The following is a 23,104-nucleotide window of genomic DNA, read 5'->3' as shown; positions in this document are numbered from 1 at the left end:
CCTGAAGACGTTGGCATATAATCAGGAAAATCCTTCCTGCCTAGCCAATTGCTCAGCGATGTAACTAGGTAGGTGACTGTTAGCAGGGTGGGTGTCCTTCCATCTCCTCCCCACTCTGGGCCATTTCCCACACGAGCTTTCAGTCTCAAGTCACCTGTTTATAAACACCACCCCCCCCCCACATACACAGCAGCAGTGTTTAAGCACAAGCTGAAGAGCTGGCAACTCCACACTCAATGACCAGTAACCCAAAATTGAGAGCCATTCAGATAAATTCCGCATGCTAAACAATCCAGTTCAGCTTCCGGATTTTGATGGTGGTTTCTGGGAGTGAGGGTGAGATTGGGAAGGCCCCCCTTATGTACTCCATTGGCTCAGAGAGGTACTGCTATGAGGATTTGCCAATGGAGAAGGGGAGTTGGATGTCCAAGCCTTTATCACGACAGGATCAGAAAAAGCCAAAACCATTTTTAAAGCAGGAAAAGCAATTTAGTTTATAACCATAATAGCATATTTCAAGTGTGGCGACAGCATCTGTTTGGGGGAGGAGAAGATGAAAACCCTTGCGATTTGGCTCAGGTGGATAAGCACGCGTGGACTTCCTTTCTTGCCAACAGCCAGTACAGACACATCCTCGACTGTGAGTATTATAAAGTGCCCAACACAAGGGGCACCTCACCCACAGTAAAGGTCTAAACTCGAGAACCACCCAGTCCCCAACACACCATACTTTTGACACAGAAGAACATCTCCAGGTTCCTCCTACTGGGAGTGAGAATTCACAAAGTTCCTGGCATCAGCAGTACCAGCAGAAATCCCACTTTTAGAAGCCTTTGGGGTGAAGCAATGCATCTCAGATAAACCTTCCCCTTCAGAGCAAAGCATCTGGAGGCATAATGCTAAGGGCATTGGGCCCAGATGCATTCCCCCAGACCCGATTCAGCAGCATACCAGGAAGCTCCCAGAATTCTTTCCCACATATGAATCACAATGCAAAATCAAGAAAACTCTGACCAAGCCTTGTTGACAAAGCCAGATAGGCAGCCTCACTGCAGACCCAGGGCTGGCTGCCCGTGCTGCCAGCGGCTTCCCGTTCTCTTCCCACTCCCTTGCCATCTCCAGCAACACCTGCCCACAGATGGCTATTGTTCCACACCCAAAGGTAGCCTCTGTGTCCCTCCGGTGATCACGCTCTGTGTTGAGCAAATTCTGCTGCTGTCAGAGCTGTTAAACCGAGGTCGTTCTCCCACTCTCATCCCACTAGCAGCTCACTCTTCTACTTTCTCCCCGTTCTGGTGAGTGCACCTCAAGGCCTCTGGAGCTTGGTCCTGGGGTCATCTGTCCCCTGCTCTCCGTGGCTTTTCAGAATGAGAGCATTCCCAAACTTGTGCATAAGCCAGCTTCCCAAAAACATCTTAGCCAGTGAGGGGTATATAGTGGGGAGAGGGGGGAAGAAGGGGTGCTAGGCAAGGGGTGCTGCCACCACACCTGCATTGACTGCCCCAATCTTCCATGCCCCCAAAGCGAAGCGCACTGCTTTAACCAAACATATCTTGGGCTCCTCCAAAGGCTTGCAAATCCTATCACAACAAGATTGCTCCAGAACACTAGCACCCAGTCCCAGCAACACTGCTCCTCAGCAGGGCTTGTCTCCTCCCAAGACCCTGGTTCAAACCCACTCCCTAGACCAGTAACCAGCCTAGAGGTTGAAAGGAGACACTGCTTTGTACCCTTCCCACTCCTGCTCCAGCCCCAGAGCTTCTCCAGCCCCCTCCACTGGCTTTTAAATGCAAAAGACTCATTCCGCTCCCAATGCGGGTGGGGGTGGGGGAGGGCCCAGTCTTCCTCCAGCTCCTTTGGAAGGTGTCTGAATGTCAAACCGCTATGCTCTCAATACCTAGCTGAGCCAGGCCCAGGGAGCTGGAGGGTTTTCGGAGGGTGTATAATTAGCTGATCAGTATTATGTTACCCTGTTCATAACTGAATAACCATTTTAATACAGATGGCACACAGTGGGATAATTTCTGGGGTCGCCTCGCAGTACGTTACAGCACGAGTGTGGCAGAGGGAATCTTCTTTAGCCAAGGTACATTCTACCAGCTAATTTTACCTGCTGTTTTCAGGATGATTTGGGATAATTCCATATCATTTGCAAAATATTTTTTAAAAAAAAGAACCTTGATACGTGATGCCAGTTTCAGAAAAAGGCACCAGCTGAATTATTAGTTGCTCTGATAATGAGCCTATGAAGAGTGTAAAGAAAAACACAGGTATGAAACCCTCAGCCTTTTTCTCATTTGGGGATTTGCCTTAAAATGCAAGGGGCCGGGGTTGAAAAGCTGGCCAAGGCTGTCTGGAATTTGCACAGGGTCTCTGCTGATGTCAGCTTGCACAGTTCTGTGATGGGAAAGCCATCCTGGGTCCCCATCTCCAAGTGCTCCTGTTATGTGCTGTACCTGCCACATGTGTACACTGGTCTGGGTGGGGTGGTAAATACGTGGAGTGTGCACGTATCCTGGAGAGCACACTGGAGTGGCTCGAAGATTGGGAGGCTAACTTGTGCTACTGTATATTGAACTGACTCCAGCCTGAGTTGTCACCCTGTGCCTGAACCCGTCATCAGTGCAGCCTCAGGCCTGGACACAGGTACTCTAGGTGGTTGGAGGCATCTCCTGAGGTTCAGCCTCAGGGTCCAGAGTTCTCCCTCCTGACCTGGCATCCCACTCCTTGTCTAGCTTCTCTGCTCCCTGCCAGCAGTTTGCTGGTCGTTGGTGTTTGCTCCACAGGCCTGGATACTGGTGCTAATAGGCCAGAAATTTGTGTGGAGCTGGCTAACAAGGCCTGGGTTCCCAAGGCCACCTTTATAGGAGTCAGCAGAGATGATGGGTGAGGGGAGGTGGGGAGCCAGGACAGGTGGCTGCCCCTGGGGAAGGGAGCATGCCTTTAGAAAGGAAAGTCTGTTTCGAGGCCATGAATAGGACACTGGTCATTTTAAAGGCTTCAGCTGTGGGCTGTGATTGTCTCTAGATACCGAGGCTCGTAATCTTGGAGTCTTAATTACCACAAACACTTGGATTCATTTCCAGGACTCTGGCGGGAGAAGCCTGGCAGGAAATACCCAGTCCTGAGCTGGAGACAGCCCTGTCTGTCTGTCTTTCTCTCTGCCTTCCAGGTCCCCTCTCCCTGCCCAAGGACCTGGGGGCCTAGGAGCAAGGGCAGGCAGAGGCTGGAGAAAGAATGAAGCTGGAGCTGGGAGAAACTCTGGTGCTGGGAGCCCCACCCTGCAGCCCAGTGTAGCTTACTCACCTGTTGATGGAAGAGACGCTGGGCACTGTGTCGTTGTCACAGATGCCCTCTGCCAGAAGCCGGTCCCGGATCTCCCAGGCAAACATAGTTGGGTTCTGTCGCTTGTATTCAGCAATCTTGTCCACAACTTTGGGTGTTGCCACTTTTGGCTTGGAGCCACCGATCACTCCGGGTTTGATGCTGCCGGTCTCGTAGTACCTGCACGGGGAAAGCCAGCAGGGTCAGTGAGAAGCAGGTGGTGGCAGAGAGTGGGGCTGCAGGCTCTGGAGCCGCTGAGCCACTCTCCCGCAGCAGGCGGTGGTGCGGAGGGAAAAGACCTAGCGTGTCTGAGTGGGCTTCCAGAGCCACTCGGCTAAGGCAGGGATACATCGGAGGATGAGGGCAGGGACAACAGGGACGCTCTCTCCTGGAAGGTGGTCATACCAAAGGCTGAACACACAGCAGCTGCAATAGGCGATGGGGGAAGCCTGGCCTTTCATTTGAGAAGAGCGGGAGGAACAGCACTTGGAGGCCTCCCGCCCATTCCCACTGAGCACAGGGCCCCTATGGGAACCAGGACTAACCTTGCACCTCTCAAGCTGATTCTTCTTTTCTCGGGGCACCCATCTTTACCTTTACCCTATTCATCCAACCCTCCCTTCCAAAGAGAAGAGCTGTCCTTCCGTTTCTGAAGACAGGAATCCGGCTCTCTCCCAGGGAGGACGCTGGAGCCTGGCAAGCGCGCTGTACCGCGCTTCTGGGGCCGCAGTCACCACCTGCGTGCCCTTGCCAAAAGGAGCCGCTCTCCAGATAGCCCCAGTCAGGGATCTCCCACGCCCGCTAGCGACCTGCACTTTTAGCCAAGCCCTCGGCTGGAGACCCAGGGCTGTCCAGCCCGCGAAGCAGACGGGGGCATCTCTCAGGGGCGGCTCCACGACCCTCACCTGCCCAGGATTTTGCTGACACAGCCGTGGCTGACCCGCAGCTGCCGGGAGATGTCGCAGGGCCGCACGCCCTGGTGGGCCAGCTCCACGATGCGCTGCCTCACCACGTCGGGCAGGGGCCTGCCGTTCACAAACACCCCCCCGAGCTGGTTCACACCCCCGTGCCCTGCTGGGGAGAGACAAGAAAAAGACACAACACCCCACACACAGCAGGGACCGGCCATTAGTCAGGGTCCGCGCGCGGCCCAGGATGGGCGAAGGGAGCAGGCAGGGCGGGAGGGCATGTTCCTGGGCTCGCGGGCGAACGGCGGACGCCGATCACAATGCAGGGGATTAGGGACAGGGAGCCGCGGGGCTGTAGAGACGCGGAAGCGCAGAGGCTGGGCGGCGGGCTGGGAAAGGACGCGCGACTCGAAAACCGGTAGGAAGCCAGGGAGAAAGTGAGGAGGGGATGGGCAGCGGGGCGAGAGGGGGTAAAGGGGGAAGAAGGGGAGAAAAGCAGCCAAGTGGGAATCAAAGCCGGCAGGAAAGAATGTAGGCAAGAGAGGGCCGGGCGGAGGACGGTGCGGAATCCCGCCTGAGCCGCAGGCGAGAGGGAGTTGTCGGAGCGTGCTTGGACGTGGATGATTCTGGGGTGTTGGGTAGGAGAGGAGCTAAGTCCCTGACATTCTCCCCTCTGCTCCCTATTTCCTTGTATTTATTTGGAATTGGAGTCTTCCTACATCTTTCCCCGTGTTTTTATTGTGATTTGGGGGGGGGGCAGGGAGTTTTTCTTTCCTTTATGTTTTCTATCTTTAGGTATTTGGGGAGCCATATTTTCCCCCCTGCCTAGTGTTTAAAGTTCAAAGAAAGCCAACTGAAGGAAGGAAGGGGCTAGGCTGTAGAGGCAGGGGCCCAGAGTCTGCTGCGCTCTGAGACAGTGAGGCAGTGGAGAGCCGTGAGGTGCCCGCTAGCAACCACAGAATGCAGACTGCTTGGGTTCATCCTCCTGCAGCGCTGCGCCAGGCTGGGGACCCATCGCCTCGCCCAGGACGCATGGTACAGGTCGCCTAGGTGGGCTCAAGGTTCACAGGGCACCCTGTGCAGCCAGCCTCAGCCAGCTCGCGTTCCTCTGACCTTTTAGACCTCCGCTGCCACTCAGGAAAGGGAACAACAAGGGCGTTTGCTCTCCTGGGCAAGAGGAGGGTGCTGGGTCTCCAACCTGACTCCTACTGCAGGCGCCCAACCTCGGAGCCAAGGTGGTCGCCAGATGCCAGGCCTGAAGGCGCTGCCTGGCGCCCCATTCTCCCTGACTCACAGCAGTCAAGAAATCCTGCACCCAGAGCCATCAACACGCAGTCGCAGTTACTGAGCAATCCAAGCACAGAGTTCTAGCGGCAGAGTCCGACCTGACCGGACCAACAACCTGCAGCCCTGTCCTGCTGGCCTCTGGCGACTTTCGGAGAAAGCGGGGACACCTGCACCCGGCTCGCTGCTCTCTCGTCCCCTTCTGGGGGGACCGAGAATAGGGGCCGGCTAAACCTCTAGGGAGAGGCCTCCAATCTCCAGGCCGGGGGAGGCCGAAGCCTCTTACCCTACCCCTCACCCATGCGAGGTTCCCTACCTCTAGCCCCACTCCTCACCCCTCCCCTCCCTCCAAAGCCGACCATCAATAATTTAGGCCCCGGGAGAACTCGCGTTACCGGTATGAAAAGGCGGCAGCTGCGGGCAGATTAAAGATGAATAATTCAGCCTCCCCGGGCTCCGGGCCCGGCCCCTCGACCCCAATCTAAGGGGTGGGGAAAGAAAGGGGGTACCGCGGGAGTCCAGGGCTGGGGCCGAGAGCCGGTGCTGAGTCGGGCCTAGACTGCGCCACCGCCGCCGCCGGCGCCGACTCCGGCTGCCGCTGCTGGCCGGCTAGCCCGCGCCGCGATCTCGCCCTTCCTTCGACCACCTTCGGCTCGCCTTGCTCCCCTTTGGGCTTCAAAGTGGTACCCAGTGGGCGGCCAGGACTCGGCAGTTCACCCGCGGAATCGGCGAGAGAGGAGAGAAAGAGAAGAGGCAGCGGGGCCAGGAGGCCGGCTGGCTGGGCGAAGACGGTGTGGTAGCCTGGTTCCACTCCCTCCGAAAAGGAGACAGGATTTCAGGCTCGGCTCGCACAAACCGGCGGCAGCCGGAGGTCTCTGGCTCGGATTTCCTGTGTATGCTTGGAAATTATTTAGGGAAATATATTTTATCCCAGGAGTACTTTTAAAAGCATATATATACATATATATGCTAAATAAATGCTTAGAGAAAAATGCAGCTCTCCCTCCCTCCTGGGCTCTCTTGTCCAAAGCACAGATCCAAGCCAGCTCTAAAAAGTTTCCTTGTGAAAAGTTACAAATCATCCTTGATTATTAATCTACAGAGAAGTTTTCTATTTAGAATCTATTTACCTTTGGGGGGGAAAAAGCCTGCAAAAAAAAAAAAAATCTCTGAATTGTTTTCCAAGCTAAAGACATAGGACAAGAATTAGATAAATTCAAATTTAATTTAAATAGTCCTCCTTTCCTATTTTAAATTTATTTTCTCCCCTTCTCTTTTTTCCTGTAACATTTTTTTTTTTCTGTTTTCTTGCTCTTTCTTAGCCCTGGTTTTGGTTTCTCTCTCCTTTCTCCCCAGCTTTGGCATTTGCCTTCCTTTTGTTCTTCTCACCTCCTTTTCTCCCTCTTTTCTGATCCCCTGGCCAGGTTACTGGCTGGATCATCCTTACCAGGGAGTGGGAGACTGGCAAAGAGTGTTTAGAACTAGAAGGAGGGCAAAGCTTTGGAACCGCCTGGAAGGCTTTTCTATGTGATTCTCGCTGACTTCGATTTCTCCTTGGAACCCCTCTTTGTTTTTAGAGCATCTCCCCAGGAAAGGTAGAGAAAGATGATCACCAGGTCCGGCCAATCTCAGACTCCCAACTCCAGGACACCAGAGGGGAAGTAGGATGGAAGGCAAGAAAGAAAAGATGAGAAAGGAAGTATTTCAAACCAGCCCGAATGAAGCCTTGCCTGGGCTGGTAGGGCCAGGAGAAGCTGGAAGCTGAGGGTCAGGAGGGGGCACCCCACCCCCACGCTCTTCTGCCTGATTGTCCTGACACTGAGGCTGCCTGTGCGGGGAGTCTTCTCCTGGACAACCACACTCTAAGTTCCAGAAAGGTACAGATGAGAGGAAGGATGGGGAGGCAAACAGAGAGAGAAAACAAAGTAAGCATAACAAAAAACCCTAAAAACTGCCTGCCCATTAGTCTCCCAGCCCCAGGCAAGAGGGTGGCCAGGGGAGCGGTGGTTGGAGCCAGGGTCATGGGCTGTGGATCCACTATTTAAGAAGGAGCAGGTGGAAGGAAGGAAGAAAGGATGGGCACCCGGGAGGTAGGAAGGCAGGTAGTAGGAGAAGTATGAGTGACATAAGGCAGAAGGAAGAGAAGGGTCTTTAGATATACCGAGAAATGGGAGAAAGAGGAAGAACGAAAAGTGGGGACCAGGAGAAGCCAGGGTGGCCTCCAAGATGTGACCTGAGCATAAGAGGCCAGAGACGCCTCAGGACAGTACAGGACAGGACAGGACAGGCTAGGGTGAGACGGGGAGCCCCGAGCTGGGACAGGAGCCGGGCGCCGGTACTCACGGTGCATCGCGGAGAAGGGGTCTGCTTTGCAGTGCATATCCATGGGGAGGCAGAGGAGCGGGAGCAGCGCGGCCGCCGCCGCCGTGTCGCCTCTCAAACTCAACTTCAGGACTTGAGGAGAAAAGGGAGGGACGGGGGGGGGGAGGGTGAGTGGGCTCCCGGCTGCGACCCGGCGCTCGAGAGCGGGGGGCGCTGCGCTGCGCTCCCCGCGGGGACTCCTCCCGGGCCGGTCGGAGCTCGCAACCGCAGCGGCCGCAACTTCCCACCGTCGGGGCGCGGGGCTGGACGGTCAGCAGAACGGCCCCGGGGCGGCAGGCCGAACCGGGGGGACCTGGGGGCGCATGGCGCGCGCGGCAGCTGCGGCCAGGGCTGAGGCTGGGCGGGGAGACGGCTCGCTCAGCTCCCCTGGAACCCGGGCATCCAGAGGCGGCAGTCGGGAGTGAGCGAGGAGCAGGGGCGGCCCGAGGGCGCCGGGCGGGGAGCCGGGCCGCTCCAAGTGCTGGTGAGTTGAAGAAGTTGGCAAAGAAGTAGCAATCCTCGGGATGTCCGAGTCAGCGCCTTCGGGAGGGGAGAGCGCGAGCCGGGCCCCCGCCCCCGGAAAAGGCTTGCGCGCGCCGCCGCGGCCGAAGGGCCGGGAGGGAGGGAGGGAGCCGAACAACGCCGGCAGCACTGGACTGGCCCCAGGTGGGTTGCGTTTGCGAGAAGACTCGGCCGCAGACTGGAGCCTGGGCTCCCGGTGTGTCTCTCTCTAAAAGCTGCAAAGCCCCCTCCAGACCCCCTCCCCCTCCCCGCGCTGGGAGATGGATGACTTGTCAGACAAAGGCAATAGATTCCACCACTCTGTGATTCGCCAGCGCCGGAGCCCGGAGCTTCGGCGAGGAGGGCCCCGCGCCTGTCACTCCGGTGCCGGCGAGGGGAGGGCAGGGGAGGGGGAAACGGGAGGGAGGGAGAGAGCAGCGGGCGAAGGAAGAGGGAGGGAGGGGAGTGGGCCAGGGGGAGGGGGAAGGGGAGCCTGGGATTAAAACTACACTGAGAAACGAAACTCGCCGATAAGATAAACGTTAGATAAGGATAAAGAACGGCCAGTCTAATGAATATTCAGGTAACGACAGAGGGCCGCAGAGCGCGCCACGCTCCGAATCCGGCTCGAAGTCTCAACTCACCCAGCCCTGCCATCCACCGGCCAGAGCCCGCATGAGCCACGGAGCCCCCAGCTCGGTCCGCATCCCTAGTCCTGTTCCCCCCGCTACTCTCAGCTGAGTTCCCTTCCGTTCCTCCTGGTTCTTCCTTCCTCTCTCTGGTCCTTCCCTTTCGCCTGTCCCTCCTGAGGTACCTCCCCACCCCACACCCCCAATTCTCATTCCGGGGCAAAGTGTCCGGCAATTTGTCCTCTCCCGTCCCACTCTCGGCTGCGTGCAAGGCTTCCCTCGTCCCCTTGCCTAAAGGGGTCTGGACAGTCCAGAACGCTCAGTGTAGAATCGAGCTGGAGACCTCCGGCGGGGACCCACCTGCCTCAGTGGGACCCAACGGACGGTGCGGGAACCCGGGGACTTGGCTCCTGGACCCTCGGGTGGCCGGGGAGGGGGCTTAGGGAGACAGTGCAGAACGACCGGTCGCTGGCGGCAGAGGAGGCGGGAGATCGAGGCTCGCTCTCCCCGGCTGGGGAGAAGAGGCTGCGAACGAGGCTGAGCGCCGCCCGCTGCCAGCTCGGCGGATCCAGAGCCAGCGCAGGAGGCGCTGCGCGCTCGACCCGGCCAAGCCGCCGCAGCCCTCTTCCGCACTCGCTCCCTCGCTCGCTCGCTCAGGTTAGCTCTCGCACGCACCAGGCAGGAGAAGCCCTTTGTCTCCTAACTGGTTAAGTACAGAATATCCGGGAGATCTTTATGAAATATTTTCCCTCCTGTCATAAATCATCTTGGCACTTCAGCTGATGTTTTAACTCTCTCCCTCCTTCGCTCTCTCCGCACCCTGCCACCTTCCTGGGTCTGCAAAAGGGCGGCTCAGGGAAGCCCGCGATGCGCTCTTGCAGCCGGTACTGGAGGCAACTCTGGCCCCTGCCTGCTGACCCTGGCGCCTGCAGAAGAGCCGCGGACTCAAGCCGCTGTCTCTCTGTCCGGAACCTAGGCTGCAGCTAGGTTGGGGGCCAAACGCGGCGGCCCCCCCCCTCACCCCCCGCTCCGACTCAGGTAGGAGGAAACTCCTATAAGGCCTCTTGCACGGGGGTTTTCAGAACTCCCTTCATCCTTGGGCCAGTTTGGGCCAGGTTCAGACCCACAGGGTTTCAAGCTCCCCACTCTTTAGAAGGTCGGATCTGCTGGGATCCTGGCATTTCCTCTCCTTCCTGGATCCTCCGGAGCCCAGTTCGTTTAATCCACTTGCGGAGTAACTTCTGGAAGGAAAAGTCTCCTCCCCACCTGCCCCCGCCTTCCCAGCTCTCAGCCCCACATCCCTTGGGCGGCCCAGCTGGTTCCCTCCGGCGGGAGATGAAAGACGCAGGGTCCAGCCCCGAAGGTCAGTCTCTTCCTCTCGAGACCTGCAGATGGCGCTCCTGGGTTTCCTTTGGCCTCACAGTCCCACGAACACGCACTAACTTGGTGTGGGGAGCGAGAAAGGAAAACCGTTTCTGGCAGCCTAAAGGGAATGGCTCTCGGGCCTGGGAGCAAGGGGCTCTCGGGTGATATTAGCTAGTACAGCTTCGGGCTTCTTTCAGGGAGGTAATTAAGTCACAATTGAGATGAGGGGGCCCCCCCGCATGGAAGAAGGGTCTTCTTCACTGAGAAGGAGCTCAATACTAAAGGAGCCCTTTGCCCCAGGTCTCCTTATGTTGGTCTAGGAAGTTGTCTTAGGGAGTCTGAACTCTTGGAAAAACTGGACAGTGGACAGCACCCCTGTCTGCACAGAGACTCAGATTTTTCTAGAATCAGCCAGCCATATCCTTAGGTTACACAAACTATGAAGAAGTCTGGGTGCAGACAACAGGCTTTTTTTACATACCAAGGAAGAGGGATTTTCTTCTCTTGTAAGGAAGGACACAGTGCACAAAGTGTGCTGGAAGTTACGCTCACACACCTATACTTGACATGTACCCCCGAGAAGTGAAGACCCTTCCATGACAGTCCAGTTCCCAGGTAGTCCCTGAGACTCCAGAACCCCACTCGCCCTGCTCCTGAGACACTTTTCCCTGCACTACGCCAGCTGGACATCCACCCTCCCACCAAGCCAGCCCCTGGCAGCTTCCTTTTTGGCTCCAGCCCATTCAAGGACCTAGAAAACCAAAGAGCAATATTCCATGATGATTGGAAACCCTTTTAGTCAAGCCCCTGCCTTCTCCCAGGGCTCCAGGCTGAAGGGCTGGCACAGATTACTCTCCAGAGGCGCTGGTCTCTCCCTCTGATGTTCTCTTTCCTGTTCTTCCCTTTCTTCTTCTATAGTCTTAGTAGAGGAGGAGAGGGGGAGAAAAAGCCAGAAAGGAAAAAAAGGAAAGAAGAGGAAAAGAAAGAAAAAGAAAGAAAACAACCCACCCCCAAACACAACCCGGGCTCCGACCTGTCAGGGTTGGTTGCTTTTCCCGTCTGCCTCTAAATGAACCTTTTCTCTCTGGTGTTTTCAAAGCGGCCCTTCCACCCCCCCAACCTAGGGGCATTTACACTTCAAACAAGGCGCCCGCCTCCCTGCGGAAATTTAAAGGCAAATAAACTTTTGGGGAGTTGCTCTGATACCCATCTCGGGATTTGCTTCATTAGCCGCCTCTGTGCATCTGATCTGCCCAATAAATCTTCCTTGTGGATCTCTGCTCCTTCACCTTCTCTGCTCCCTTCCCTGCCAGACTCGCTGGGCGCCTGGCGCCCCCGCCCTTGCCTCCTTCCTCGCTGATGAGCACTGGCCGCCTGACTCTCCGGCTGTCTCCTGCCTACTCTGCCGGGTGTAGGTGTCTTCGAGGCTATGGTCTCCACTGAGCTTCTCTCTCCTCCCCCACAGCATACACACGCAAAGGCGCCCCAAGCCAAGAGCAACTAGCACCCAGAGCTCCCAGATGCATTTCTGGGTAGACTGTGCTTGAACTGAAGTGCTCAAAACCCTGTCCGCTACCCCTAATTGCACCCTCTCCCTACACAATCCTTCGGCTCCTTTTCACGTTTCCCATGTAATTTACTGGACTGAATTCCCTAGTCTGGCCCAGTGCTTTCTGCCCTGGTGAAGAAAGGCTGAGGGTTGGCTGCCTACCCTCTGCAGGCAGGGCCCTGACCCAGGGCCTGGATGCCTGACCTGGAGCAGTTGGGGAAGGTGGCTGGGCCTCTGAGGGGAGGGGTTGGTGGGGGCCCAGGGAGCATCTCAGTCATGCCCCTCCTGGACACCTCAGCCAGCCTTCCTCCTTCCACTCCTTCCACCTCCAGGGGAGCGGCAAGGGGAGCCAGGGCTGGGGCTCTGAGTGAGGGGATTAGAAATTCCGAAATTAAATGTATCTCCCTAGGAAATGCTCCCCACAGTGCGGACCAAATTAAATGCATTAAAGTTCAAGGCGGGGAAAGCTGTTTAGAACCAAGGGGAAAAACAAAACAAAACAAAACTAGTCCAAAGGGAAGAAAAGCGAAAACAGAGGAGGGAAGAGAGGAGGGTGGAGCAGAGCATCAGCTCCACAGCCAAGCTCCTTTTCAGAATTATTCCTAGTTTTGGAAGTCACCACCACCAGAAAAAAAAAATTACAAGAAAAGAAAAAAAAAGTTCGACTGACAATCTAAGTCTTGGACAGCCAAGGCCCACTGGCCCCCAGGGTCCCGGGGTGCCCCTGGGGCGCATCCTCTCTGGGATCAGGTCCCAAGCGGCAGGCTCACGCACTCGGGCCCCACTCCAGCTCGCCCTGACCAGCTCCGGCCCGACCCTTTCTCCTCCTCCTCCCGCTTCTCTCCCCGCCCCTCCCCCTTCCTAGCCCTCTGGTCACGTTGGAGGATGGTTTTTTTTTTTTTTTTGGAAGAGCTTCTGGTACAATATGGAGCACCATGGGCTGCAATTTCACACTCCACGGCACATTCCCCCTAAAGCTACTTTCTTTTTTTTTCATCTAAGACCCCCTAATTTCTGCTTCCTCGCTCCCTCCCTTGCTCCCTCCCTCCCTCCTGCGCTCACTCTTCTTTCCCCGCTTTTGTTCCCAATATTTGGGCTCCCTGCGTGAAGCCCGGGGGGCCTGACTCCCGGCTGGCCCCGCCCGCTCTGTCTGTTGGTCCTGAGGAGGCCGGGCGCACGTGCTGCGCCTTTATCCTCCCCGGCCCCTCCTCCTTTAACCCGGCTTTTCCTCACAAGAGGTCCTAGCGACCTGCCGGCCCTTCACAGTCCCTTTGACGAGAAACGACAATGCAAGCCACTTGGCCACCAAAGCGGCCTCTTAGCGGCACGGGCCTGCCAGGTGGCTGCCGCCAGTGGGCCACCGGACTGGGGAGCAGGGAAAAACAAAAACAAAACACAAAAACTGTCAAGCCAGGAGAAACTGGGCCAGCAAGGCTATAGGGTAGGAGGTAACGTAATGAATTCTCTGTACAACAGAGAACAAGCTAGAAGGCGGTGAGGGGGACACAAGAGGCCCAATGAGGCTCTAATACTCCAGGACACAGCCTGCCCTCCCCCTCTGCTTCTAGACCCCCGCACAGCTAAGGGGCCACTCACCCAGGGAAGGAGCAATAGCTTCCACGTGCACAGTCCCTTTGCCTCTTTGAGCCTCAGTTTTCTTGCCTGTAAAATAGGGATAATTCCACCTGTCTTGCTTCTCCATGGAGTTAGCCAATAGGAAAACATTTTAAAAACCAACATGTCTACAGTAGATTGAGGAATAAGTGCCTAACTTTCTGAACACTTAACCTTTCACAAAGAGGGAAGAGAGGGATCTAGGCACTCGGGTAGGGCAGGGGGTGATGTTTCTCATCCAACTTCTACCCTATAAAGGTAAAGAGGATTCCTCACTGCTTTCCTTTCTGTGTTCCTCCCTTTCAGACTTTTTTCTTTCTGTTGTCGAAATGCACCCTTGTCCATGTTCATCACTCTACTTTTTTTTCCCTGCCTTTCTTCCATTCCCACTTCTTCCTGCGCCCCTCTCCCCACTGCAACTGCTAGAGGATCAGTTAAATACCCACCCCCACCCCTCGGCCAACAGCCCAGGTTAAGTGTGGCCTCAGGCGTGGTCCCCTTTGGGCAAAATGGTTGGGAGGAAGTGGCTTGCTGGTGGAGACAGTAAGGAAATCCCGTCCAGTTCGGTTCCAAACAAAGAAAGTTGTTCCTCCCAGGATCTGCAGTCAACCTGCCAAAGCCAGAGCGGAGATAAGCTGGCAGGGAGAGGCCTGACCAAGGGTAGGAGTGGAAGAAGGGAGAGAGGAGGAAAAGAAAGGGATGTGAAAGGTGCTGAGGGACCAGCGAAGGCACGTGTCTCTGGAAGGGCCTAGGAGGCTGGTTGGGGCCAAGCCGAGGTGCCCACCTGGCCATCTGCCCTCTTCACTTCCTCCCCCAGGGTGAGAGAGTCCCAGTGAGGCTGAGGGTCTGTGGCGAGTAATGATTAACCCTCTTCTCAGCCAGGCCCTGAGCCCTGAGCCTGACCTGGCTGGTGAAGGGCGATTGTGCCGGCGGACCTCGGACGTCCCCAGCGACACCTTCCAAGCCACCGCCAAGAAGGGGGCTGCGGAGGAAGGGGACAGAAGGTAACATGCGGAAAACCAAAAGGCAACGGAGTACAGGGCAGGGGGAACGCAACTTCAGATGCTGGGCAGACCAGGGAAGTGAAATAGCCACCGCCGACGTACAAGGAAAGGAAGGGGCCAAACGCGGGCGAGGGCGCGCGGCTCCGAGGCGCTGAGGAATAGTTGAAGAGGGGCGGGCTGAGTTTTCTTCGAGTTGCAGCAAGCACCAAATCTACTCTCTCGGATCCGTCCGCGGCGCTCCCGCCCTCCCTGCCTCCTCTTCCAGCAGCTGTGCGGACGTGAGGAGCAGGCGGAGAACGCGCCAGAGCCGAGAGCGGGTAAGGAAGGCAGGGGGAGCCCCGCCAGCCAAACAGGGAAGCCAGGGGCAGGGCCGCCCAGGCAGGGGCCAGGCTGCTCGGCGCCGCTAAGTGGCCGGAGACAAAGGACCGGAGCGCAGGGGAGAGGGTACCACGGTGGGGAGAGAAGGGCTGATGAGACGGGGAGAGTACCAAGGAAAAGGGGTCTCTCTGGGGACCGGCCGAGGGTCGTCTGCCCCTGTCGCCTCTGCCCACCCCAGCCTGGAACTGGGATGTCCCGGGGGCTCACTATCGCTTGGCTTCCAAGCCGGAGGGCCTGTGGCCTGGAATCGGGCAGCGGGGTGTTGCTGTGTCTGTGGGGTCGTGTGTTTGTGTGTCTGTGCGCGCGGACGTGCGCGCGCGCGACTCGGTTTAAGGAAGGGGGGAGGGGTGGAGAGGGGAGGGCCTTCGCCTTTGGGTCAGACCCTTATCCCTGGCTGCCACAAGCCTCCGCCCTCTATCCTGCGCGGTCCAGAGCGGTCCATCCACCGAACTTGAAACAAAAGGGCTTAACCGAATCCCTCTGGAGTCGGGGCACGAACTCTTTCTAGAGAAAGCGCTTTGGTCTGAGACTTTAAGGGTTACCTGCATCCAGGATTGTTTCTTAACTTTCTGCAACTGTTCCTGGGAGGAGGGGCGGGGAGGGTGGGGGGAGATACAAAGTATATCTCGGACAGAGAAAAAGCCCAGGTCTCAGTAGTTCACTCCGGCTATGTCTGAACAGGCTGGTCGGGAAGTCTAAGACCTGCGGATAACGAAGGTAGAGAAGAAACTGATGGAGAGAGGAAGCCTCTTTCAATTTCTAAATCTATGGAGAATTTCTGATGTGTCTCCTTGAGGGCTGAACGCCTCTTGGTGAAGGGATCCTGTGAGTGTGTGAGTGTTGTGAGGGTGAGAAAGATCTGTGAGGCAGGTGGAGTAAGTGTCTAGGCAAACAGCTGTGTCCCAGGCGGGGCTGAGATAGGCGCTCAGGACCCATACCCAGCACCTCCCCCTCCCCTCTCTGCCCTCAGCCGAGGCTGCACCGAGGCCAAGGCCTCCGCAGCCTCTTCCAGCGGGGCCGCCAATCAATCCTGCAGGTCAACACAGCAATTAATAACGGGGTGAGGAGGCCTGGCAAATGAGGGCGGGAGGCGTCAGGCTGTGTCTCCCCCAGGCCCCGAGGGCCCGGCTGCAGGAGTAGGGAGTAGGAGGGGTGGGGGTGAGGGATAAAGACCCCTGAGAACTCAGCGTGGGCCCAGAGCCACAGGAGGGAGAGGCAGGGGATCAGTGACAAGGAGGCAGAGAACCTGCTGGGTCAGGCCAGTGGAGTAAAAGGAAGGTTATTAAATAAAGGACTTATTTTTATGGTTCTGAGAGTAGAGGCGTCGATGGCCAAAAACCACAATTGACCTGATAGCCGATCCTTTCCAGTTACCCCCTCCCTCGCTTTATCCTGGTGGTCTTCGCTGTTTCCGGACAGGCTCAGCGATACTAAATAAAACCCGCCTCCTTCGCAAACCCGTCTGCGCCGGTTGCGCCAGCGCGTCCTCCAGGCACGCTCGCTCCTGCGCTTCATTTTGAACCAGCCGTATGGGTCTAAGAGGGGACCCGGGGCCCTCTAGGGCACGCAGAGTCCTAGTTTGTGCTGTGCCTCGGCCAGAGGTGTTCAAAAAAGAGGGGAGAGCCGAGGGACCGGAGGAAGGCAGTGAAAAAAGAGTGAAGGCGCCTTGGAAGGGAAACATTTCCTTGCTCAGACCCAGCCCTGCCTCCTGCCCTGTTCCGCAGCTCCTCCCTACCCTTCCCCAAGGCCCGGCTGGGCTGGCGGGAATGTGATCCCCGCGTCGGCCAAAGCGGGGAAAGGAGGGAAGGGAAAATTGGAATGCTATGCGCAGCCGGTCTTCCCCGGCCGCCGGGCCGACCGCGCCGGGAGAGTGGATCATCGGGCAGATGCAGGTAGGCGCAGGCGGCCCTGGGTAAGCGCCCTCGCCTCTTGTGGACTATCCCCAACGCCAGGAAGCTTGAGATGAGGGCCCGGAGAGGTGCCCCAGGATGCCCCCACCGCTCTGCCTTCTCCTTCCCGAGGCGCTGGGGATTGGGTCGGGCTGTGTCTTCCGGGAGACTTACAGGGACTGGGAGCCAGGTCCATACACCCCAGGCCTGCGAGGCAGTGAGAGCCGCCTTCCACGAGGGAAAATGGCAAAGTGGGAGTGTCGTGAGCCTGAGCAGACAGGACCGGGAAGGAAAGAGGGGTGGGGGCAGGAGGCGGTAGGAGGCAAAATAAATAGATTCAGAGGGAGAGAGAAGCTCTGTGCAGGAGGGGAAGAAAGGGGGAGAGAGGTTCCCAGGAAGGCCCAGCCATTAGGTCTGTCCTTGGGCTGCATATTTATACGGTCGAGGGGGTGCACAGATGGGCTCTCAATTGAATTCCATCTTCAACACCATCAGAGATTGATTTTGTACTCGCTTTTAATTTTGCCATAATTAATTAGATCATTACAACTGTTTGCTATTGATCTCCCTACTTAAACCTCTGGTGCGGAGGGGTGGCCCAGATCCCTAAAAGCCCAAGAGGCCCCAGTTGACACTCTTGAGGACCCAAGTTCCCCCAGTGAGGACAAGGCCCCCAAGAGGGAATGGAGGTAGCCGAGGGACTAGGCCAAGAAGCTACAGAAAGGGCAGTGCTGAGGGTGGATAAGCAGTTGAAAGAACTAGAGCCTGAGCTGGTAGATGTGGGGAGGAGGGAGAGGAAGAAGGTGATTTGGAGAAGGAGAGGAGTGAGGCAAAAAGGTCTGGAGTTAGTCCTTGACCTCTGTGGTATTATTTGAAAAACTCTTGGAAACCTGATCCAACCCTCTCCCTCCTTGACAATCTGAAACTAAACTTGGGTCCCTGGCTTTCCACCCTGTGCTTCATCAGGAAACCTAGTGGGCAGACAGTGGAGGTGGCCGGCCTGGGGGAGGGAAAAGAGAGAGGGAGAACAGCCTTCCACTGCCTTAGCCCGTTGGGTAAGAGCTTCAGATTCTCCTCCCTACTCGGGTCCCTTGGGGCCTGCCATCCCTCTTCTTGTCCCAGGCCTCCCTGGAGTTGTTTATTTTGGGAGCAACCTTCTCTCCACACACTTTATCTACACCAGTGCTTACACTCTCGCTCATACTCAAGTACACAAGACCCTCACACATGTGCACAGACACTTGTGCACACAGCCTGTCCCCACCCACTAGCACACAGGCACATGCACCCACATTCCATCCCCACTAGAAACTAAGGCCTTCCCAGTGCTCCCAACTTGGGGGAAGTCGGGTAAAATATTTCTACACTGAAGGAAAGCAAAGCGGAAAGATCAAGTCCTAAACGCAAAGCAAGAGAGCAAAGGCCAGATTCTGCAAAGAGACCAAGAAAAGTTGTAAAACTCACGTTTTCTGGGTGGAAAGTTTTTCGTCGGTTTAGAGGACACTGGGACGGAAGGCGGGAGGCCTCAGCGGTGGGAAAGAGGCCCCAGGGTCCCAGTCCCCAGCCGTGCCGCCCGGCAAGCACCAGAAATAAAGAGAAGTGGAGTCCTCAGTTGGCCGCCCCCGTGCGTTTCAGTCACCCCCTTGCCTGTGGCGCCTCAGGGTCCTCCTCGCTCTTACCTGCCCGGCCCGCGCGCTGTTCCATGCTCTGCTCCCCGCCGCTGCCGTCTGGGCCTGGGTCTCGCTTCTCGGCTTCTCTGCGGCCCGACAGCGCGTCTCGCCTTTGCCGCCGCCGCCCTGAGATCTGGGCGCAGTCACCCAAGACCGAGCGGCTCAGATAACCTGGGCTGCCCGCCGCCTTGGCTGTGCGTTCCGCTCGCGCCCGCGCTCACCCAGCCGGCCGCGCCGAGGCACAGCCACGCGCCCGAGAGCCCCAGGCTCTCCGTCCCGCGCACACGCGCGCACACGCACCCCGGCCCCGAGCTCGCCGCAGGCAAGCCGCCGCCGCGCTGCCGCAGGCACCCAGAGACCGAATCCCCAGCCTAGACGCCGGCACACCCTCTCACCCCACCCCCCTCTTCTTCGCTGTCACTCGCTCCCGTCAGTCGCCAGCCTTACACGCAGGGGCGTCTTCACTCTCATGCGTTCCCCAACTTTGTGCGTTCCTCTTCTCCACGACGCTCAGCGTTCGCCCCCTGCCACTTTCTCCACCAGCACTTGCTCCGCCGCCTGCCACACACGCCTTAGTCTTAATACATGTTTCCAAGATTCCTACAGACGCACCCCAACTTTCTTGGGCGACATAATCACTCTTTGTCGCCAATACATTGTGGAACTGCTCGCTAAATCCCTTACAAGCCTCTCCTGCTCCAAATTTTCTTTCCATTCTTCATTAAAAAAAAAAAAAAATCAGAATAAAAGGAAAAGGTTCTGGCTTCCCTGCCTTCAGGAGATGAGGCAGGCTCAGAAGAAAGGGAGAAAGCCCAGAAACCTCCCTGGCTCCGGCTGTGCTCAGAGGCCCACCCGTCTGAACCACCCCCTTCCGCATTATTCTGGTCTTCTCACTCCAAGTTTCTTGGACTCTCAGATTCACACCTCTCAAGCACACTCATGCTTTCCATCCCTGATCAAAGGCTCACTTGAGCTTTGTCCCACTTCGGGGCTCTCCCAACCTGGAATTTACACCTCTCACACCTTGGTCACAAGTTCTCCCTCAAACTTCTACACCACTTTGCCCACACACACCCTCTTATACTCCTTCTTACACACTCACACACTTCTCAAGCACCACTACTCCCACTTCTACCCCCCAGGAACTCTTTTCTCATCTGCCCCATTTCACACTCCCACTCTCTTGCAGCCTTTGCTTACACATGCTGAGTAACACTGAGAAGCAGGCAAGATAAGTGCTGGGTGAGCCCCAGTGTGCAGGCAGAGGTCTGTGGCTGGTCCCATCTCCTGCACAAACACCTCCAGGCTCCAGGCAGAAGGCACCAAAGCAAGGACCGAGGCCCAGGTCCGAAAGGCCTACCAAGACCACTTAGCAATGGATGCTCTTTAGCGAGAGTCCCAGATACTTCAGTTGAAGTTCCTTCAAAAAGATTGTGCACCTCAGGACTGGAGAGGCATAGGCACCCAGAGGCCAAACCCATATAATGGCTCCCCAACTTAAAAAAAAATTTTTTTTTTGCCACGCACAGGTTTTGGGATCTTAGTTCCCTGACCAGGGGTTGAACCAGGGCCCTTGACAATGAAAGCTTGGGGTCCTAACCACTGTACCACCAGGAAATTCCCCTCCCCAGCTTAAATTAAAACAAAATCATACTCCAGGACCATGAATCTCTACTCTTTCAGGCAAATCATGGCCGAGTTACCATCTCACCACCAGTGTGTAATTTAAAACATCAGACTTTGCTGGGGTTTCTTTTCTTCTTAACTTCTTTTTAAAAAAATCAAACAATGATTTTCCAATATAAGCGTATGGAAACTTAGAAGTAAAAAAAAAAAAAAGTTTTTGCTTTTTGTTATACACAGAACACTATTCCCAAGGACAAGGATGGGAGAGCAATGTGTATAAATGAAACCCTAGTCTATCCCCTCCCCCCAATGCATTCTCACGCTGTTATTCCATTACACACAAGTGAGATGTTCACACACATAGACTCTCTGTCACCCACTCACATGGGCCATGACCTGCTGAGTCACACCTCCTCTGCAAGGCTCTTTGTGCCTTTGTTACCACTTCTAAAATAGTGATTATAATCCTTGCCCTTCTCCCATATTTCTCTTGAGAAACTTGGGTGAAAATGATTGATAGAATGTGAAGTGTGACCACAGACATATTCATTGCTTTTATTCCTGTGTTTTCAGAAGCAGAAACTGAGACCCAGCATTACACACACACACACACACACACACACACACACACAAGCAGGGAGGCACCCAGTGGGGAATCAGGTGTTTTGAACTGGGGACACTCACATACACAGCTTAGTGTCCCTGCCGGCTCCTGAGCCAGCTTGTCACAGTTACCTGAACACAGGGCCCAAGGTTGGGGCAGTGCCAGGACTGGGGCCTAGGCCCAGGGGAAGGCAGCTGAAGCCATTGTGCTAAGCAGCCTGTCGCATACCAGTGGGACCAAGAGGAGGAAGTTTTCTTAGCTCTTGGCTCTGATACTTTTGGAGGTTTGGGAATTCTGGAGACCTGCAAAGTGATGCCAGTCAAAGGGCAGGCCCTGTACCTTAGCCTCCCTCCAGCCTTCTCTTTGTCTCCCAGGCCTCACCCCTGTCCTACACAGTCTCTCAGGGCCCTCCTGCTCATTGCCCGCCTCATTGATTGAAAGTCTCTCTCAGGTTCTCCAAGGAGTCCCAGGAAAAATGATCCGCCAGCCTATTGATTCTTCATTAGAATTACATTTTCACGTGTGCTAAATTGGTTTTAAAAGCTTTTTCTGTTGTTATTGTCTTGTCAGACCCTGCGGTCCAGGGCAAACCAAGTTAAAACGTTGTGGCTTCTTAGAGAAAAAAAAAATCACCGGGGCCAGGTCTGTGATTACTTGCTTTCCTGCCTTATTGTTGTCATGATGACAATTGTGATTTGCTTTAAGTATCTTTAGGAAAAGAGCCCTGCAGGAGGCCACTCTTGTCAGACTAGGGCTGGCTAGGGGTGTGAGGGGGTGGATGTGTGTGGAGAGGGCTCTGAAGCCCATGGAGGAAGGACACAAGAGTAGTTTTTCTTTCTTTAAAAATTAAACTTAGCACTTGAACCTGTATTAATTGCTTCTGGGACAAGAGGAAAGGTGAAAGTTTTAGAAATCACTTTTATTTTCTCTATCTCCTTCCAGATTGAACACAGGAGAAACAGAAAACACAACCTCACTTATTCTAGCTCCCTGCCCGTTCCCCTAAATAACTGGAGAGGGGGTGTGTCAGTATTTCACAAAGTGCTGAGGGCGAGGTTGCAGACTTCTGCTTTGTCGTGGGGCAGAAGCCCAGTCACAAGGATGCTTTTAATCATTACACTTTGTGCTGGGGGAGGAATGAATCCAAATGAGGGTAGAGAAGAGGGAAGAGAGAGGTAGGGATTCCTACAGAGAAAGGGGGCTGGGGGCCCAGACTATCAGAGAGAGACACACAAACAGACACAACCCAGAGTCAGTCTGATGGACTATTCCTTGCAGAGAAGCAGAGGATAAAGAAGAATTCAAGGGAGGAAGAAAGGAGGAAGAAAGAAGAGGGAAAAGAGGGACTGAGAAAAGGAAACGTATAGAGGAAGGGAAAGAAAGTGAAAAAGGTAGGCAGAGGAGCAAGCCCCGGGGAGCTGGCAGCCCCTCCAGCCCCGCCTTCTTCCTGGCCTGGCAGCCGGAGGCTGTCCTGGGGTGTGGGTACAGGGCGGCTGCGGAGCCCAGGCAGGAGAGCCGAATGTCTCCGTGATGTGTTTATCCCCTAATCAGTTCATTAGTTATAAACAACATGACATTAGAAGTTAGGAGGCAGTTGATATTAATTTTTATTTAACTAGTTGATGTTTAATCCGTCACGCCAGGCTGGGTAGCAGCGAGAAAGATCTTCCTGACACAAAACCAGTTAGAACTTCATAAGGCGCAATCAGTGTCCGCGCGTTGAAACAAACAAGAGAGACAGAGACAGAGAGATAGGGAGAGACAGAGAGACAGAGGCAGCCTCGCCAGAAATGGAGGCTGCTAGGCGGCGGGGGCGGGGGAGGGCAGGAGAGAAGTAAGCTGGAAAGGCTGAGAATACAGAGAGGACTGCTCGGGCGAGTGGCTGGCAGTCCAGAACTGAGCCCCAGGCCCAGCACTGCCGGAGGCAATACTAAGGGGCTCAGCGCCCCCCCGGCATGCCCGGTCCCAGGAGCGGTGGGGCCATGAGCTAGGGGCCCTGCCAAGCCGGGCCGCGGCCACCAGCAGCCTTCGGCCATGCAGTGCTTTGGGTGTCCGGCGGTCTGGAGGGTGGTCAGAGGCTAAAGTCCCAGCCAGGCTCGGCCCAGACTTTCCCATACGGTCCTCTCCGAAGCCCAGAACGCCGTCCTGTCCTGCTCCAGGAAGAGCGGCCGGCAAGGAGGGAAGTAGGGAAAGGCGAAGAGCCCGTGCCCAGCGGCTCAAGTCTGACAAAGTTTGTTGCGATCGCAAGCCAGAGCAGGATGTGTGTGTGTGTGTGTGTGTGTGTGTGTGTGTGTGTGTGTGTGTGTGTGTGTGTTGGGGTGCTCGGCGGTGGCAAAGGGGGAGGAAGCGATCGACAGTCTAGCGATTCTGCAGGCGGGAAAGGGTTTTCCTCCCAAGT

The 23,104-nt window shown here is 55.9% G+C and overlaps 1 protein-coding gene across 12 annotated transcripts in view; it reads right to left on the bottom strand.

The window, feature by feature from the left end:
• Positions 1 to 19,595, bottom strand: part of PAX2 (paired box 2) — a 91,100-nt gene extending 71,505 nt beyond the window's left edge. Inside the window, exons 1-7 of one of the 12 annotated variants that reach the window (XM_061403137.1) lie at positions 19,445 to 19,595; positions 18,924 to 19,034; positions 18,486 to 18,609; positions 13,518 to 13,583; positions 7,860 to 7,970; positions 4,230 to 4,398; positions 3,307 to 3,504 (exon numbers count right to left, since the gene is read on the bottom strand). In XM_061403137.1, the coding sequence (XP_061259121.1) occupies positions 3,307 to 3,504; positions 4,230 to 4,398; positions 7,860 to 7,970; positions 13,518 to 13,583; positions 18,486 to 18,609; positions 18,924 to 18,947 (692 nt within the window). In that variant the 5' untranslated portion in view covers positions 18,948 to 19,034; positions 19,445 to 19,595. Of the gene's footprint in view, positions 1 to 3,306; positions 3,505 to 4,229; positions 4,399 to 7,859; positions 7,971 to 9,367; positions 13,584 to 14,438; positions 18,708 to 18,923 lie in introns of those variants that run through there. The other 11 variants (XM_061403138.1, XM_061403140.1, XM_061403141.1 and 8 more) reach the window with 11 other exon arrangements.
• Positions 19,596 to 23,104: the final 3,509 nt, after the last annotated feature.

This window comes from Bos javanicus, chromosome 26 (genome assembly GCF_032452875.1).
Source record: "Bos javanicus breed banteng chromosome 26, ARS-OSU_banteng_1.0, whole genome shotgun sequence".
In the NCBI taxonomy this organism is placed as follows: Eukaryota; Metazoa; Chordata; class Mammalia; order Artiodactyla; family Bovidae; genus Bos; species Bos javanicus.
Note: the sequence above shows the minus strand (reverse complement) of the source record. Positions and strands in the feature narration are given on the sequence as shown.